General features: G+C 40.4%; 1 protein-coding gene across 4 annotated transcripts in view; it reads right to left on the bottom strand.

Moving 5' to 3' along the window:
• Positions 1-17,748, bottom strand: part of MYO1B (myosin IB) — a 193,759-nt gene that overhangs the window by 142,038 nt on the left and 33,973 nt on the right. For all 4 annotated transcript variants that reach the window (XM_007108448.3, XM_055089170.1, XM_007108449.4 and 1 more), the window contains exon 2: positions 14,226-14,369. In XM_007108448.3, coding sequence (XP_007108510.1) covers positions 14,226-14,360 — 135 coding nt within the window. In that variant the 5' untranslated portion in view covers positions 14,361-14,369. The remainder of the gene's footprint in view (positions 1-14,225; positions 14,370-17,748) is intronic.

Genomic DNA, 17,748 nt, shown 5'->3' with positions numbered 1-17,748 from the left:
GGGAAGAAGGGGGGGGGGGGGGGGGGGGGGGGGGAGGGGAGGGGAGGAGAGGGGAAGGGAGGGGAGGAGAGGGGAAGGGAGGGGAGGAGAGGAGAGGGGAGGGGAGGGGAGGGGAGGGGGGACAAGAAGAAGAGAAAAGGGAAGAGGGAAAGGAAAGGCTCTACCTTTCTACAAATGGCATATTCAATTAACAAGTTTATCTTTCACTTCTCAAGGGCAGACATTAAACCAAGAATGTACAAACACTCCTAAGTCAAAACAATCCCTGTCTTCATATTTCAGATATCTCTAGAATTCCAGAACAGATGCCTTGTGAATAACCAAGTAATACTTGAGTGCTCCTACTGTGATTACAGTGAAAACTGAAGTCTTTTTTGGAGGATGGTTATCCAGCAACCGCCACTCTCCAGACCACAATCCAGAAGCCAGAGGAAAGGTCCCTGACAGATATATAACCCAAGGACCACGCATTTCATTCTATGAGAAAGTTCTTCCAGAACCCCATCCTCAGAGATTCTATTTCAATGGTCGGGAGAAGGGCCTGGCATCTGCAACTCGTACAGTCTCCCCAGAAAAAGAAACGTGTAACCAGAGTTAAAAACCACTGCTTATGGCCTTCACCCTCAGGGCTCACAGGACCAGGTTTTACTTTCAAATGCAGCAACCATGCTAGTGTCGCTGTTGGCCTATCTTCTATTTTACCTTCCCCTTTAAATTGTCCTATGTAATTAATTCTGTGAACACTTCAAAAGCAAAAGAAAATTCTTCTAGCTACCCTTTCATTTCAGCCATATTTAAAATAAACTTGGCATATGGCATCTCAGCACACTACAGAGAAACAGCGGCAACATCTGTAAATTGGGGCCTTCTCATGGCAGTATGTTTCAAATGTTTGACTATGACTCACTGTAAAAAATAAAATTTGCATCACAACCAAGTATGTGTGTTTGAGTGTATATTTACATACACATATGTGTATACATATGTATGAAATAAGTTTCACAAAATCATAAATATCCTTGTCATGTGCAATGTACTGATATCCTTTGTTCAATTCTATTCATTACAAAATGTTTTAAAACTGCTGGTCCTAACCCACTAAATAGTTTTAAAACTGCTGGTCCTAACCCACTAAATAGTTTTTAATAAGCTTAATGGCTGAAGCTTGCAGTTTAAAAGATACTGCCACAGAGCACTTCTCAATCTTTTTCTAGTTGTTGATGGCTCTGAGAGGCCAATGAAAGCTATGAACCTTCTCCCCCCAAAAAACACACATATAATATGCACATAAAAGTTTGCATACAGTTGATATACCAGGTTAAAAGCTCCCACCCTAAGCAAAGAAACAAGGGCCACTAATGGAAAAAGAGACAGAAAAAGGATAAAAAAGAGAGACAGAGAAGCAAAGAAAGGAGTAAGAAGTGATCAGAATAATTCTAAAAGTATAAAAATGAAGAGTTGTTCAGAATAAGAGCCAACAGCTCAGCTCAGTGGGCCCTGAGTGCCTTATTACAGCACTGAGTCAGAACACAGCCTAACAATCAAGGGCCAAAATGAGAGAGACAGTATTCTGTTTTCGACGACAAGGACATATGCAATAAATACATTTTGGAAAGATATCCAACCAAAAACACTTTTTTCAAGTTAAATAGTGAAGCACAGTTTTAATATTTTGTGCATCTCCATTATGCAGTACTGTACACACATTCCTCCACAATGCCAGGTAAACGAAACGTTAGTACACAACAGAAAAGTCACAAGATTTTCACATCTTTCATATCATAGTTCTTCCCAGGGCAACATTAAGATTTAAGAAGCCCTAACCCTGAAAGTTTATTATTTCAACGAAATTGAAAATAAAGTTATAACTAAACCATAAAATACACATAAGGAAATCCTATAATGACTTCTTTTCACCATGATGAGTACTTGGAGGCTTCTCTCCAAATATCAAATTCTTCCAAAACATTATTAAAGCCCCTGTTCTGTTGAGACTCTAACTAGGCATCCCATCTGCCTATCTACCAGCTTCTTATTTTCTTCAGTCAAAAGAATGACTTTTGGCAATTTGTTTACAAATAGTCACTGCAGTATCTTAAAAACTCATCCCCAGAGTTATTAAAGTTCTGATATATAATATACACTGAAGCACCTTTTTACTAAACTCTTCCTAAATCCCCATGAGATAGAAATGAAGTCTCCATTTCAATGTCCATAACAATGGAGCACAAAGAAGTTAAGTGGTATGACCACATTATCTAACAAAAGTGGAATCAAGACAAGGAGCCAAGAATCTGTTCTCTTTTCATTAGAGCACACAAGCCATGCTGTCAGGCCTGGAAAGCTTTGGCAAAAAGTGGCCAAGAACACCTCATCACAGCAACTTGCGTTGTACAACGCCTTACACGGGTGTCTTCGCCTTTGTATAATAGAGAGCTACTCTGTTGGACAGAAGCCTCCCTTTTGACTATCTGCAGAATGCTGAAATCCTTACACCACCAGGAATAAACAAAAAAGAAAGGGGGAGAAAAGACCTTCTAGTCACAGGGAAATTTTTTTATCTCAACAGAAAAGAATTTTTTTTTCAATGTTTATCCCAGCACATAAAGTTGTGCCTACCTCTTGAAGAAATGCAAGATGTTGTGTCACAATCTTCCTTTAACTTCAGAGAAATGAATCAGGAAGGTGGCAATGCAACAGGGTAATGTTTATTTAAATACCTTACTTAATGCTAATTATTTAGTCTAAAATGTCATCAAAAAATATTCAAGAATATGTTGGAGTTCTCCAAGCCCCAGTCTCCAAGCCATGTTTCTTTCACCTCTAAAGTAATAATAGTTCAAATCCAGGATGGATCAGGACTCGGGTAAAAATAACCCTTCACGTGGCTGCACGACCGCATTGATTTCCTTGACTGAATTTAGGCTACAACCATTTAACAAGCAAGCAACAAATTTATCAAGAGCCTTCTTTATGCAAAACATCATGTTAGGCATAGTGAAAATACAGGACACTCCTGTGGCCTGTGCCCCTGGGAGATTATGATAGAGCTTAGGAGGTGAGACTTTTATATCATAAAACATAAAATTTAAGGGTTAACCACCGTAGGCACAAAAACAAATGCAACAGGATTTAAGTGATTCTTAGCTAAATGAGTGCATTAGTCTTCTTTCTTTTCTTACTGCCTAAAGGAGTGCTTTGGGTTTAAACAAAGGAAAGGTCACTGTCAACTGCAGAGGTCCAAGAATGCTCCAGAGAAGTCACAGGATTTGGGCAGGTCTAAAAGGATGGGCAAGATTCAGATAAAGTAACATCCCACCAAAGAGCAGCATATGAGATTCTGGTTTTTAGGTCATAGTTGAACCCTGCCCTTTTTAAAAAATTTTTGCTAGGATAGTTGTAGTCTTCAAAATGTATTTTTTTAAAGTATGAATTGCTAGAGACTCAAAGCAGATTATCTGTACACCCAGGTTCAACTGTAGCATTGTTCACAACTGCCAAAAGGTAGAAGTAACCCAAGTGCCCACTGTCGGATGAATGGGTAAACAAAGTATGGTGTACAGATACAATGGAATATTATTCAGCCTTAAAAAAAAAAAGGAAATTCTACACAGGCTATAACATGGATTAAAACATGGATAGCAGCCTAAAGGCCCACCCAACCACATTTCAGACACAGGGGATGAAACAGCTTGCCTCAAGCAAAAGACCTCCTGTGAGTAATAGCTTAGGAGGTAAGACTGGAATCAAATTTCAGACAGCCTCAAATATCAGAGTAAGGAGTCTGAGCTTCAGTCTGAGAGCAGTTTTGAAGTAAAAGTCAGTGTGTGGGGTGAGGGGGTTAGATGATGAAACTGACTGAACTTGAACCCAAGTCATCCTGACTTGAGTGTTTTTTAGCTCTTTGCTCAGATTCTATGTCATACAGTACAGTATGACAAGGCTTCAAATGTATTTGAAATATTGTGTAAACCTTAGCTCCAAGTTATCTGGCAAAGTTTTTCAGTTTTGTGTGAACCTGGGCACATTACTGAACCTCTCCAAATCCCAGTTTCATCATCTGGACAAGGAGGACGATACTGGTTCCTCCTGTCTAATCTGAGGATTAAATGAGATTGTGTGTTAAAGCACGAACCACCTGACACATAGCAAGCATCTCATAAATATTACCTACTTGTGAGTTTGGCTCTACTGGAATTTTTGGCCACAGTAAATAGCCAAATCAGGACTCAAAAGCCTACAATACACGTTAGTATCTCAGCTAAATTCATGGAGGAGTCCTATGATGCTGAAGTCTTACCAAATGCTCTTTGTATACAGGGAATGGATGAGTTATCAGAGGGTCACATGAGGTACGTGCGGTCTTAATGAAGCTAGTAGGAAAAGCCTGGAATACTGAGAAAACGGCTATACAAGACAAGCTGGTGGAATCTTCAGAAATGACAACATGCTATTCATTTCACACAGAGGAATTTACCCTCGTCTTGGGTCTCGGATCCTGGGAATCTGATCACAAGACATCAAGACATTATGTGTCACAGCATTTTTAATTTAGACATCTGTAAGATTTCCCAAATTTCCCTGAAGAGGGCTTTTGTCTTAATTGGTTTTTTAAAGACACAGTTTGGTCTACCATATGCTCTGGTTGGTTTTTCAGACACAGTTCAAAATTGTGAAAAACTGCCTAAGTGAAAAATTACAAACATAAGGTCAATAACTGATTTAGGCTTCTATCTGGCTCTTAAATTTAAAACAGTGGAATTCAGACCCCCCACCTCACACCCCCATCTAAGAACAGATTTGTGATACATATAACCAATAATGACAGCCTAATTTTCACAGAGGAAGAAACTAAAGGCATTAGAAGGTTTTAAAGACTTGCCAAGGTCTCACAAGTAGTGGCAGGGGCAGTTTCACGCCAAAGCTCTACACCAAGGCCTGTGATGCAAGAATAGAGAAGTATGATTTGTCAGGCTCTGTCAGCTGCTGGGCACAGAGATGCCCTCAAGTTACATCAAGTACTGAAGGTTTTACTGTGATAATCACATACCCAGGAATCCCCCGAGGAACCCATTACCAAGCTACAAGAAAAGCTGGGACCCAAAAGTGAGTATGGATGGCTGTGAGGCCACATTATGGAACAAAGCAACACAAGTTTGTGAAGACTTCCTTTCCAGTCCCACTATCAATGTGCTCATCCCCTGCTCACGTTTCTGCTTCCTCTGGGCCTGCTACTGACTGGTCTTCTCACTTTCTACTCCAAAGCTGGCCTGTTGCAAAGACTCTTATTCACAGTCTCTGCCTACACATGGCCCATCATGGCCTCACCACATCATGACTGCTGGCATCTGCTTCTGTTGATATTTTATTTTTTTCGGTATTTCTCAACTCAAAGTTTGAGGAGAGATTCAAACCCTATTCATCTTTTTATCTAATGCTGTGCTAAATCACTGGCCTTAGATCAGGCAAGCTTGTCAGGCATGGCCCCTGTCAGTCTAGTCTGAGACATGCCTTAACTACCATCATATTATAATCCTTTGTTTCTGTGCTGCCAGTCATTTCAGACTATGAATTAAAGAACTATATATGAGTTCTATGCCACGCCGAAATACCGGCTAAAAATATCACTTCGGGCAGCCTTTATTTCAGAGCAGGATAACACAATACTACCTTATCTTCGTTGCTCTGTAAGGAACAAGTATTTTCCAAATATGTATCATTCTCTAGACCTAATAAGAGTCTCTTAACTAAGGTACAGAGTGGTCCTGTGTTACAGCTATGCTACCAGCTACAAGTCTTGAAAATAATATTATGTGGCTAATTGAAAGTAGTAATCCAACAAAAATGAAATCTGTGTAATGAATACCAAAGTAGGAGAGGGCAGGGAAAAAGGGAGGGAGGGGAAAGGCAACGAGAGAGTCAGGGAAGGGGAGAGAGAGAAAATTCTAATTATAAGAAAAGCTCAGGGTCTGAAATCTTGAAGAAAAGTCATGCTGGTTTCCAAGTTTTTCAGATGGTCATGTGGTCAGGTACTCCATTCCAACTATATGTCAAGCACTGGGCTAAAATGCCCCTTAATGTCCAAAACAACTCAACAAGATAAGCATCATGACGCCTATTTTACAGATGAGAGAACTGACCCTCAATTACTTCAATGGTCACAGTGGTTGTGAGTGACCAAGATACAACCTTGGTCTGTCTGCCAAAGGCCCATGCCTTGCCCAATATGCCACAACAGAGTTGGATGCACAAAACAGCCTCTCTTTAGAAATTAGGATTATCATTAATACTTTATCTGTACTATAGATGTAAGAACAGAAAGAGATGTGTGTGTAGAGGGGAGGGCTGAATCAGCCGCATGAATTAGCCACATGGCTCTTGTGGTGAATTGCTTCATCCTCCTCTACTCTGTGCTTTTTTTTTTTTTTTTCCGGCTGTGCCCTTTTAGTTCCCCGACCACGGATCAAACCTGTGCCCCCTGCAGTGGAAGCGCAGAGTCTTAACCACTGGACCACCAGGGAGGAAGTCCCTCTACTATGTGCTCTTAAAGGTAAAGGACCTTGTGCAGCTATCAATCACCTGCCATCCAGTGAACAGGATGAAAACCCATCTCCTCCCAAGATCGTCTCCCACCTTCCAGAGAGGAACACACCATCCTAACGGTTGCTATCACTTTTCTTTGACTAGAGAGCACCCAGAACTTTAGAACTGAATGCACTTGTTCCCTGTCACACTAGTTCACGTCACTGCACTGTTGAATGCTAACTCAACACGTGGCAGGAATACGGATTATCGCTTCAATTATTTGTCTGGGTTGTTGAGGCTGCCTTGCTCCAAAACCTATACACTCTTCAATAGCGTACTCAGTTATGTTGAACAGCACTTTGTTGGCTGAGAATGCTTCCCTATTAGTGGTATCACTGATGCACATGGTAACTGTGTAAACTTAGCAGGACCATTATTAAGAGCATGAACTACAGAGCCAGACTTCCTGGATATGAATCCCAGCTCCATCACCTACTCGCTGTGTGACCTTGGACAGGTTACTTAGCCCTTCTGAGCCTCAGTTTCCTCATATGTAAAATGAAGATAATTTGAAAACCTTCAGTGCCTAGGACTCTAGTAAAACTTAAATAAACAAGTACATGTAAAGTGCTCAGAATAGCATATTGTACCAATAAGGATTTAATATGTGTTAACTGTCATTGTTTATCACTTTACCAATAAGAAAACAGTCTCCTAGGAGTTAAAGTACTTGTTCCAGGTCTCACAGATGGTAAGTAATGGAGCCAGGACTGGAGCTCAGGTCTTTGCTTTCTAGTACCCATCACACTGCCACCAAAAGATGACACTTCTGCAGACCTGAAGTTGGGCCTTAATTTCCTCCAAATCGAACTTCCAGTATGGCTTCAACCAGAACATTTAAATTAATATATTATAAATATTATTCAAATACATCAAGTACTATATAGTGCCTGCATGAACTCCCTAAGCTTGGCAGATAACAGATAAATGCGTGCCATTTTGCAAGTTCTAAGAGGAAGAATTTTTCCAATCACCAAAGGTTTTAAGGGAGCTTGGATAGGTTGAAATTGGCAAGCTTTTACCAAAAAATGATTGTCTTGAAAAGTATTACAAAACTGTCCAAGAGACAGACTGTGCTCAGAAACTAGACACAACAGCCTCATGATCTGCTGTTGTTCCCCAGCTCTATCTGGCCCCCTAATACTGTGACTCCATTCCAAAAACCAAAGCTACACTCTTGAAAACACACACAATTTGTTCTCCATGTTTCCTTAATTGTCTACCTTTTCAACGAGCCACGCAGGCTGAGTCTGCATTTGGTGAACCCCTCATACACAGTCAAGTCTAGGCATTTCATTTCACCAGCTCAGGAGTCTGTCTTCCTTCCCCTACTTGGTCAAGGTGGGAGGGGAGGTGACATTAAAGAAGGTTCTTGTTTCACTCAAATTTGCTGGGCCTGGGTTCTCTGGGTAAAGGCCCATCCACCTAGATGAAGGCGAACCTTCTACTTCCAACTCTAAAACCAAAAAAATTTTAATTTTTAATCAAACTTACATAATCTGGAAGATGACCCACCCAACTACCATCACTTCTGGAAATGGGACTGGGGTACTAAGAAAATTACATTTTTATGTTATGTATCCCTATTCTATCTCATTTTTTTTTTCCAAAAGCATTTGTTACTTGTGTAATTTTTTTAAGGCTGTTTAAAGGAAATTTTAAAAAGAAAAAAATTTAGAGAACATCTGGGTAGGAATAACACTAAGCTGGACATATGAACTCCAGCCCTGCTCTCTGCCAACAGCCCCGTGAGCTTGGAAAAGGGCCGAGCCCCTAACAAGACTGCAGTCCTGGCTGACACCTTGATGACAGCCTGGTGAGACCCCAAAAAGAGGACCCAGCTAAGCCATGCCCAAATGCCTGTCCCACAGAAAGAGTCAGATAATACATGTATGTTATTTTAAGTCACTAAGTTTAGGGCAATCTATTCTGCGGCAAGAGAAAACTAATACACCATTTATACTAAATTCTCAGGAATAATGTTATCCCCAAAAGGTAGGAATTTTCATGTATACAAATGAAAAGTGGTTTTGACACTTCAAATAAATATATAAATGTTAACTAGTATTTTTTGTTTATGTTTACCCCATCTATTGTGCTCAGCCAGCACCCTTAAATTTAATTTTGTGGCTGACTTGGGTGCATAAAAAATTTACATATTTTACTTATAATCTCATTGGTTGTTTCAAACAGTATCCAAATTATTTTTTCCTGTGTTTCCGCAATATAACTGTTTATTCTAAAAGAACCTCTAAAGGGTCACAAAACTTATTGAATCTTCAGCTCAGAAGGGCTATTCCTAGCAGTACTACTTGTCCTCTGAGCGTTTCATATAAAATTCTAAGTAGGAAAAGACAGAGAGCCCGAAGACCACCTCCAGCCCCGACCAAGGAACTCTTTCCTGCCTGTCCCCGAGTTAAGGCAGATAAGAGAAACAAAGCAGGGACCCTTGGTCTACTCTCTACCTTTTATCCGAGGATATCAATATAAGCACCTTCCTTTTCTATTATTAGTCAAATAAATGTTAACTAGTATTATTTTCATTTAATTTTCAATATTTTAAACCAAATATATTGTACTTACATTTGAATATTTTTCATAAGAGTATTGGATCCCATCCTTATGGAGATCCTAATTCTACTACCAACTTCTAAAAATTAAGACAATTTTTATTAGACTTTCAAAGCAGTCACTCTTACATCTACAAGTAGTTTAACTTAAGATCCTAAAATTGGACTAATTCAGACCTCTATATCTGGATGATCCCCACCTGACAATTCAGATAGAAAACAAACGAAATCTACTTGTTAGTACCAAAAATACTTCCTGTCAGAGAATGGACACCTTGGTTCTTTAGTTTCCAAATTTGCCCTGGGCCTTGTTCTTGCTTAAATTGCAGCTTTCCTGTTCCTGAACGGAACCACAGTCCTGACCAGTAACCCTAAAAACAGAATCATGTCTGGCTGGGTCTCCTGCATACCAAGTTCACATGAAATCCTGCCACCATCCCATCTGGCTGTGGATGGGGGTGGGGAGGCCAGAAGAAGCTCTGACAAAGGACAGAAAGAATACAGAAGAGCAGCGCTTAGGAATGTCACAACCAGCATTTCCCACCACTGACCCCACAGAGACTGCTGGAGCACGTCCTGCAGCTGGGCCCAGCCTGCAGGGCACTCGGCCAAGAGTGAGGAATCAAAGCAAACAGTCTCTGACCCTGCGTGTTACCCCACTGGGCCAACATTCCCTCTATCTATTCTTACCTGATCCTCCTCCATCTCCAATGGAACAGCCTTCCTGCAAGGACCACGTCAACATCTGGAACTGTCTCAGATTTAGAGACTCTGCCCGGCTACAGACAGGGTGTTGAACCAACTCTGGGCTTTTTAAACAAGTGTGTGAACCCAACTCAAAGCAAAAAGACATAATCCTGAAGCATGCACTTTACTATCTTTCGTAAAAGTACTGTATCCTCTTTTTATGGGGATCCTAATTCTAGTACCAACTTCTAAAAATCAAGACAATTTTTACTAGACTTTCAAAGCAGTCCTCTTACAACTACAAGCAGTCTAACATAAGATCCTAAAATTGGACTAATTCGGACCTCTTATAACTAGATGATCCCCAACCTGACAATTCAGATAGAAAACAAACTACAACTACTTGTCAGCACCAAAAATACTTCTTATTCAAAGAAGGGTTGCAAAGAGTAGAGTAGATTAAAACGAAACCATATGATATGCATTACAGAATAGAATAAAACTCTGAATGACTTTGGAAGCAAAGATTTCAACAGTATTTCCCTAAAGTGGACAGACTTCAACTACCCACCCCAGGGCCCTGTTTACTCTTCTCCTTTTTTTTTTTTTTTTGGCCACACCATGCGGTATACGGGATCTTAGCTCCTTGACCAAGGATTGAACCTGTGCCCCCTGCAATGGAAGTGTGGCGTCTTAACCACTGGACCGTCAGGGAAGTCCCTACTCTTCTCTACCACAAGGAGTTCTCCAGGAGAAAAGTCTTGAGAAGCGTGCCTTTGGGTGCACCTGAAGCTTAGAATTCCAATCATAAATGCTTCTCATGGAACATATCCTTCTGCATGGTAGCAACACCAATAAAACCACTTCACTATAGAATTTCCTACCAAGCCTGTGACGGGGTTACAGCAGAGGGCTTCATCAGCATCTACTCCCCTTCCCTCTTCCTAACACGCTGATAGAGATATTTAGTAGAGTATTCAACCTACTTACACATAACCCATCTACTTTGGAAAAAACTGACCCGCCCCCAATCCTAGGAGTAGACATCATTTTCTTAAGCCATTCAGCTCATTCTGGTCACCTGGCCACAGTCAGTAGTAGTTTGAGGAGTACGTGTGACTCATTGGCCTACCCAGAGCTTCAGGTTTAGTATGACAGGATCACCAGGGATTCCACTTCCAGATTCAGCTGGCTGGAGATCCAGAGGATCACTAGGGGTTATAAACACTCTACAGAGTTGATAACTCTTATCTTGTAAGAACTCTGTGAAGGCAGGGACTATTTCTTACCTCTAGATATGGTGGTGAAAGTGGGGGTGTGGGGGGCAGGTTGGAAGAACAGGGTCCCCTGACCTGGAGCTGGCTCACACAAGAGGCTGCACAAGCTCTGGGTACAGCCAGAGTTCTAAAGTCTGAGCCAAGCGTCCCTCTGTTCACAGGCCCCCTTATCAACCATGGCTTCTGAACATACAAATGACTGTTCAGTATGTTTGCATGATGGATCACTCGAGACCATCACACAATTTTATAGGAAAAGGAAAGCTATGAGACTACAACAGAGACTAAATAATAAAAAAAATTTTTAAAACTATACCTTCTCTTCGTGGGAAAGAATTAAAAAACAAAGTGAAATACAAGATAGTAAAATATTGTATGTCATTAACTTGGCCTTTGGCATCAGCTGAACAATTTTCAGCAACCCAAGAAGAAAAGCAAAGCAGGAAGATTATCAGAATAAGGGCCAGAAACAGATTTCCCAAGGGTAGTATATACCTCATGTGGGGTTACAAAGATGGGGTGATCAAATTTATTGTACAGTATTTTTTAAAAATTACAAAACCAATACAAACTTGACTTAATAAGTCCTATAATACTGAGGTCTAAAAGAGTAATAACTGTTCCCCGTCCCCATATCCCAACCCACCCCACTAAAGTTAGCATGCCTAAATACACCCATGCTAAAGTTAGCATGGTACTAAAGTTAGCATGGCTTTCTCTATGTTCATACAAATATACAAACATATGTACACATCCATAAACCCCCATTAAAAAAAATAAGATCATACTACACAAATTACCCTATAAGCTGTTTTTTCTTTTTCTTTTTTGCTTAAAATAGAGAATGCCCAATTCTCCAATATGACGTGTGTTTAAAGTTACAAAATGAAGGCACACATCTCATGGAAATGATAGTCCCAAAGTATCATGGAAAACATTAATTATATGAATATCTGGAAGCAGAATGCAATTTTCTGCTTTTGTTTCATACCAGAAAGAACATTCCTAAAATAGTCAGAAAATAAAATCATGTAAGGCTGAAACCCAGAGAGTTCATCTGCTAAAGACTCATGAATTTAGTTAACACTTGACATTTTGTTAAAAAGGAGATTCTTTTATTTTTAGTGGGCACAACAAATCAGGTATTTGAATGCATGTAATGTTCTACTCTCCATCCTATTCTCAATTCAGCTGAAAGTGAATTGTGCCTCTTAGAGCCAGAAAGAAAAATGATCAGCCAACGTCGGTTAGGATATATCTGATGCCTCCTATCTCCATCTCAAAGACCAATGTTTAAAGTCTGTCTTTTATTTGCTATCAGACCACATTTTCAATTAAAGCTGCAGAACCATGATGTTTTCCCACCTGAAAACTGAACTGCTACACTTTGAGGAAAGGTGACACGGGGCCTCACTGCCAAACCAAACAACACCTCTCACCTGCTCTACAGCAATGGCATTTTATACCTCTTCCATCTGAATCAGCAGTTTACACAACTACATCTCTTAGTTAGTTTAGTAGCCAGTCCCCAAATTAATATTCCAAAGCAGTATCCATACATCTCAGGTTACTGTCAACCTCCCACTACCTCCAACAATCAAATCAAGAAAGACTGAAAGTTCAGTTCCCAGATGGTGACTCCTATTTCATTAAGAAATTAATTATCTGGGCTTCCCTGGTGGCGCAGTGGTTAAGAATCCACCTGCCAATGCAGGGGACACGGGTTCGAGCCCTGGTCTGGGAAGATCCCACATGCCACAGAACAACTAAGCCCGTGCGCCACAACTACTGAGCCTGCGCTCTAGAGCCCGTGGGCCACAACTACTGAGCCTGCGTGTCTAGAGCCCGTGCTCTGCAACAAGAGAAGCCACCGCAATGAGAAGCCCATGCACCGCAATGAAGAATAGGCCCCACTCGCCTCAACTAGAGAAAAGCCTGCACGCAGCAACAAAGACCCAGTGCAGCCAAAAATAAAATAAATAAATTTTTTAAAAAAGAATTAATTATCCAAAATTATCCTTGAAACATGATTGCCTATCTGGAAAGGAAAGCTATAGGCAACATAAAATATAGCTTCGCATATAATTTTTAAAAATATGTTAGTTCCACAAAGTTATAATCAGTTACGTTCTCTCGTTTTATTTACTTATATTTCCTCCTCCTGTCCCCACACTGATAGACAGAAGAACATGAAGCATGGCCCCAATAATCCAATTCATATCTAGACACAGATACACTACAAAATGGGGGGAAAAGAACTCAGAAGCGAGTCAGAAGCTATTAAAACTACTTCCACCCAATCCATCCGTTTCCTTCTCAGCTGCTGGTACAGGGAATCAATGCTTCATCTCCTTGGTTTCGTTAACATGTCTCTACGTGAACAGATGAAAATTTCTGTGCTTTATGTAAATTCCTGAAAAGCTATATATAAAAGCATTTTTTACTCATGTTTTAAATATATTTAACAAACTTGATAGAGTAACACTATGAAATCCTTTATAAAGAATTTTTACAACATAAAATTTCTAGTACTGTATATATTTATATGTTTTCATTTTTGTGTCTGACATGATACTTTTGTATAGCAGGACACGACTATTCCCAAATCTCCAGGGACCAAACACATATTCGTATCTGGTAATCTGCTCCTGTCTCTACTAACTACAAATGTTAAGAAGGTTTATGTCTTTTTTGACCGTTCACTGCCTTGCATCTTAATGAGTAGCTTCTCAAAGGTCAGGCTGCTAATCTTATGAAGGTATCCAAGAAGACGCCTGTGGATTTCAAACTTCCTCCTGAATACACGTCCGAGGGCAGAACTAAGCCTTCCACTTGTTTTAGAACACCCTCAACATCCAGGGCAACACTCTGCACAGTCAGCCCTCTACAAACACCGTGTGGAAAGCAGACTCACTCGACTCTAATGTGATATTACTCACGTGCCAAATGAGCAAACCCAAAACTCTTTCTGAGGGTATAAACAAATACCTCTGGACTCCAATAAACAAACAGAAAAAAAGAGAGAAGAGTCTAAAGAAGAAAAGCCAGCTCTGTGCCACAAAATGCAGTGTCTAAACCCCCCAGATGACCTCCCGTGCACACTCACATATATCTCATTGTGGTCAAAGCGTTTCTTGAGGTTGTTGATGACGGTCTCCTCATTGAGAGGTTCTAAAAGAACCATATCTCCAACTCCAATCATATTGTCCAGAAGTGACGTTTTCACCTCCATTTTGGCCATAGTCTCTTGCTGTAAGAAAGAGGGAAAGGGGGACAATATAAATGAGCAAGATAATTTCAGATGGGTTCTTAGCACCAATGGAGAAATGAAACACTGCTAGTTCCAAATGGCCCTCACCTGCCTCATCAATGTCGTAACCCGCCCCCGACCCCGACCCCAAAATCTACGTCAGAGGCCTCTGCAGGAGCTGCAGTCACTGCCAAGCTGCTAGAAACCCCACTTGCCAACCTGCTGCCACAAACAAACCTCCCTCCCAGTCATCAACCCAAGCAAAGTCCATCTACAGAAAGAGCCACTAGGAAGCCAGGGTCGCCCTTTTCTTCTTTAGACCATCTCCTCTCCCCAACAAGAAGTTGCAAAGCTCTAGCAAGAGAACCCAAGCCACCCCTTTCCACTAGCCCTTGCCTACCAATGTCAGACTTGAACCCACAGGAACCTGCTGCCTGAAGACGGCATCCCCCAGTATTCCATGATGAAATGCAGAATGCCATTTCCCAGGAAATAATGTTTAAAAAATGATGCTAACATTTACTGAGTACTTTTGCCACATATCAGATGCTGTATCAAGAACTTTCCATGTGTTAATTAATTTAATCCTCACAACTCTATGAGGTAGGTTGTTATCATTATCCCCATTTTAAGATAAGGAAGCTCAGAGAGATTAAGAAATCCTGCTTATTGGGCTTCCCTGGTGGCGCAGTGGTTGAGAATCCGCCTGCCGATGCAGGGGACACGGGTTCGTGCCCCGGTCTGGGAAGATCCCACATGCCGCGGAGCGGCTGGGCCCGTGAAAAAAAAAAAAAAAAAAAAAAAGAAAGAAATCCTGCTTATGGTTAATTAGGAGTGTGTTACATTTTGTGCTAAAAGAACTTAAATCACCACTTATAACACTACATCTATGGGGAGAAATTTCATTCGAGGAGTCAACACTGACTTATAAAGAAAATAATACACCCCACTTGAAAATCAGAGGTTGCCTATATGATATAACCTGCCAATAGTCACCTCAATATTCTCAATGCTCATTCCAACAGACACACCGCTAGAACAGCAAAATCGAATTAACATGCAATGAATAGACCAGAAATACTAGTTTCCTTTTAGCTCAATGTGAAATCCTACCAAGTGGAAAACACAGGCACACTGCAAAGGCAGCACTGGACTCCCACTCTAAAGTGCATGGTGCCACCCAAGAGCAGAATGTTAAATGCCCAAGACTTCAAATCTGATCACTGTCAAGAGTACTAAAATTCTTTCAACCATCTGAATTTAGGAGAGTGGGTGTGGCGTGGTGTGGTGTGGCGAGTGATCACTGTCAAGAGTACTAAAATTCTTTCAACCATCTGAATTTAGGAGAGTGGGTGTGGTGTGGTGTGGTGTGGCGAGGTGTGTGTGTGTGTGTGTGTTATGTTGCTTACTCTAATATCATCAGGATGTAGAACTAAATTCATCTGGGCCATTCCCTCTCATCTGAATTTAGGAGAGTGGGTGTGGCGTGGTGTGGTGTGGCGAGGTGTGTGTGTGTGTGTGTATATGTGTGTGTGTGTGTGTGTGTGTGTGTGTGTGTGTTATGTTGCTTACTCTAATATCATCAGAATGTAGAACTAAATTCATCTGGGCCATTCCCTCTAAATGCTTCCAATGCAGAAGTCAATTTTGTTTAACTTCAGTATACTAATACTAAATAATATTTCAGGATACTAATAAATACTCACATATATTCATGCCCCTAATACTGAGAGGGGAGTACATTTAATTCTTTCCATGAAGGAGTCACTCAAGCATCCTATATCTTATAAAGGTCGGTCTTCTTGCTTAAGACTTAGCAATTTAAATAAATGTACTCTATTCTAGTCTAGAATATCTAGTAGGTCTCGTAGAGGCAAAAGAAACTACATTTAGTTGGGCTATTTTAAAGAGAACCGGGAAAGATCGGGAATTACATAATTCTTTATTATTAATTATTAATGATTTCTATGAATCCAAACACATTCTTTATTTCTAACCCGTTAAAAAAAATTTTTTTTTCAAGTGTGCACTGAAAAGCCAAAAAAAGAAACCAAGAAGAAGCAGCAAGATTCTCTCATAAACGAAAGCAACCAATAAGGAAGTATTTAATATTCAAAAGAAGAAAACCAGGGTTAACTTTTTGTTAATATGTCTTTTAAAATTTCATACCAAGTACACCTGGAATAAATAGCCCCAGGTATCGCTAAAACCCAACAATAGTTGTACCAAGAATGGTTTCACGCACTTTGAACTAGGCCAAATCTTTCAAAATAAACCAGGTGGAGGTAGGGGTACTTGCCACTCTCTAGAGATGGATGCAGCAGAATCCAGGGAGACAGCTGGTCCCATGCCAAGTCCGTGGAAAGACTTGTACAGGAATAGGAACATGAGTACCCAACCTTTGTCTCAATAAATTAACATTTAAATCAAATTTCAAGTTCTCAGACTTGAGAAATGCCAGAAGCACTCTAGCTGCGATGCATTACATATAATTTGGCAGATGAGGGAAGAAGGCTTAGGGATTAAGGGGGAAGTCAACCTGAGAAGAGTTTCAAAAATAACCACCTCAAACCAGCAATTTAAATTAAGCAAAGAGGCAGAATGAGAACTCTTTGCCCTGGGGTAGATTCCTGTATATAATAAAGTCTATTTATGGAAACATCTGCAGAAAGACAACAGCTTCCTGCAGGTAACAGTAATTAAGCAGCCAGTCTTTCTCTGTAATTAAACCTGCTTCACCATTTTTTCAAATACAAGTTTCAAGCAAGAATATGGGTTCTAATTTTTACAATTCTATTCCAACTTTATAATCTGAAGGGCGGAAGAGAGCAAAACAAATGCTGAGTTACAGGCAGTAGGTAAACCTGAAAAACTCTGAAAATACAACTTTTGCAAATCAAAATAGAGCAATAAAGTAAACCAACTGAAAAGGTGATAGCAACGTCCACTTAGTCATGCCAGCACAGTTTTGTTTCGTATCATTTTACTGTTTTAGCATCTAGGCACTTAGGGGGGAGGAAACAGTGACATCCTCCCCTTCATTTTCATTCTCGTGGTGAAACCGGGACACTGAGAAAATGACACAGAGATACTTCCTATCTTTGCACAAATGGACTGATCTCCCTTACCATGACTACTATCTCCAGGCCTGGTTGGTTCACTTCGACATCTCAACGAAATTAGTCGGAATATTTTGTTCAGCCAAAAGAAACTGATTTGTTTTTTCTCTGAAAGAGCAACGCTGACTACAGGAACAAATTTCAGAATCACTTGCTAACTCAAGGTTTCCATAAACTATCAGAAGAATTCATATGGGAACGTACACAGAGCGCTTAAGGATCCTTTTTTTTTTTTTTTTTTTTTTTTTTTTGCGGTACGC

Source organism: Physeter macrocephalus, chromosome 2 (genome assembly GCF_002837175.3).
Source record: "Physeter macrocephalus isolate SW-GA chromosome 2, ASM283717v5, whole genome shotgun sequence".
Taxonomy (NCBI): Eukaryota; Metazoa; Chordata; class Mammalia; order Artiodactyla; family Physeteridae; genus Physeter; species Physeter macrocephalus.
Note: the sequence above shows the minus strand (reverse complement) of the source record. Positions and strands in the feature narration are given on the sequence as shown.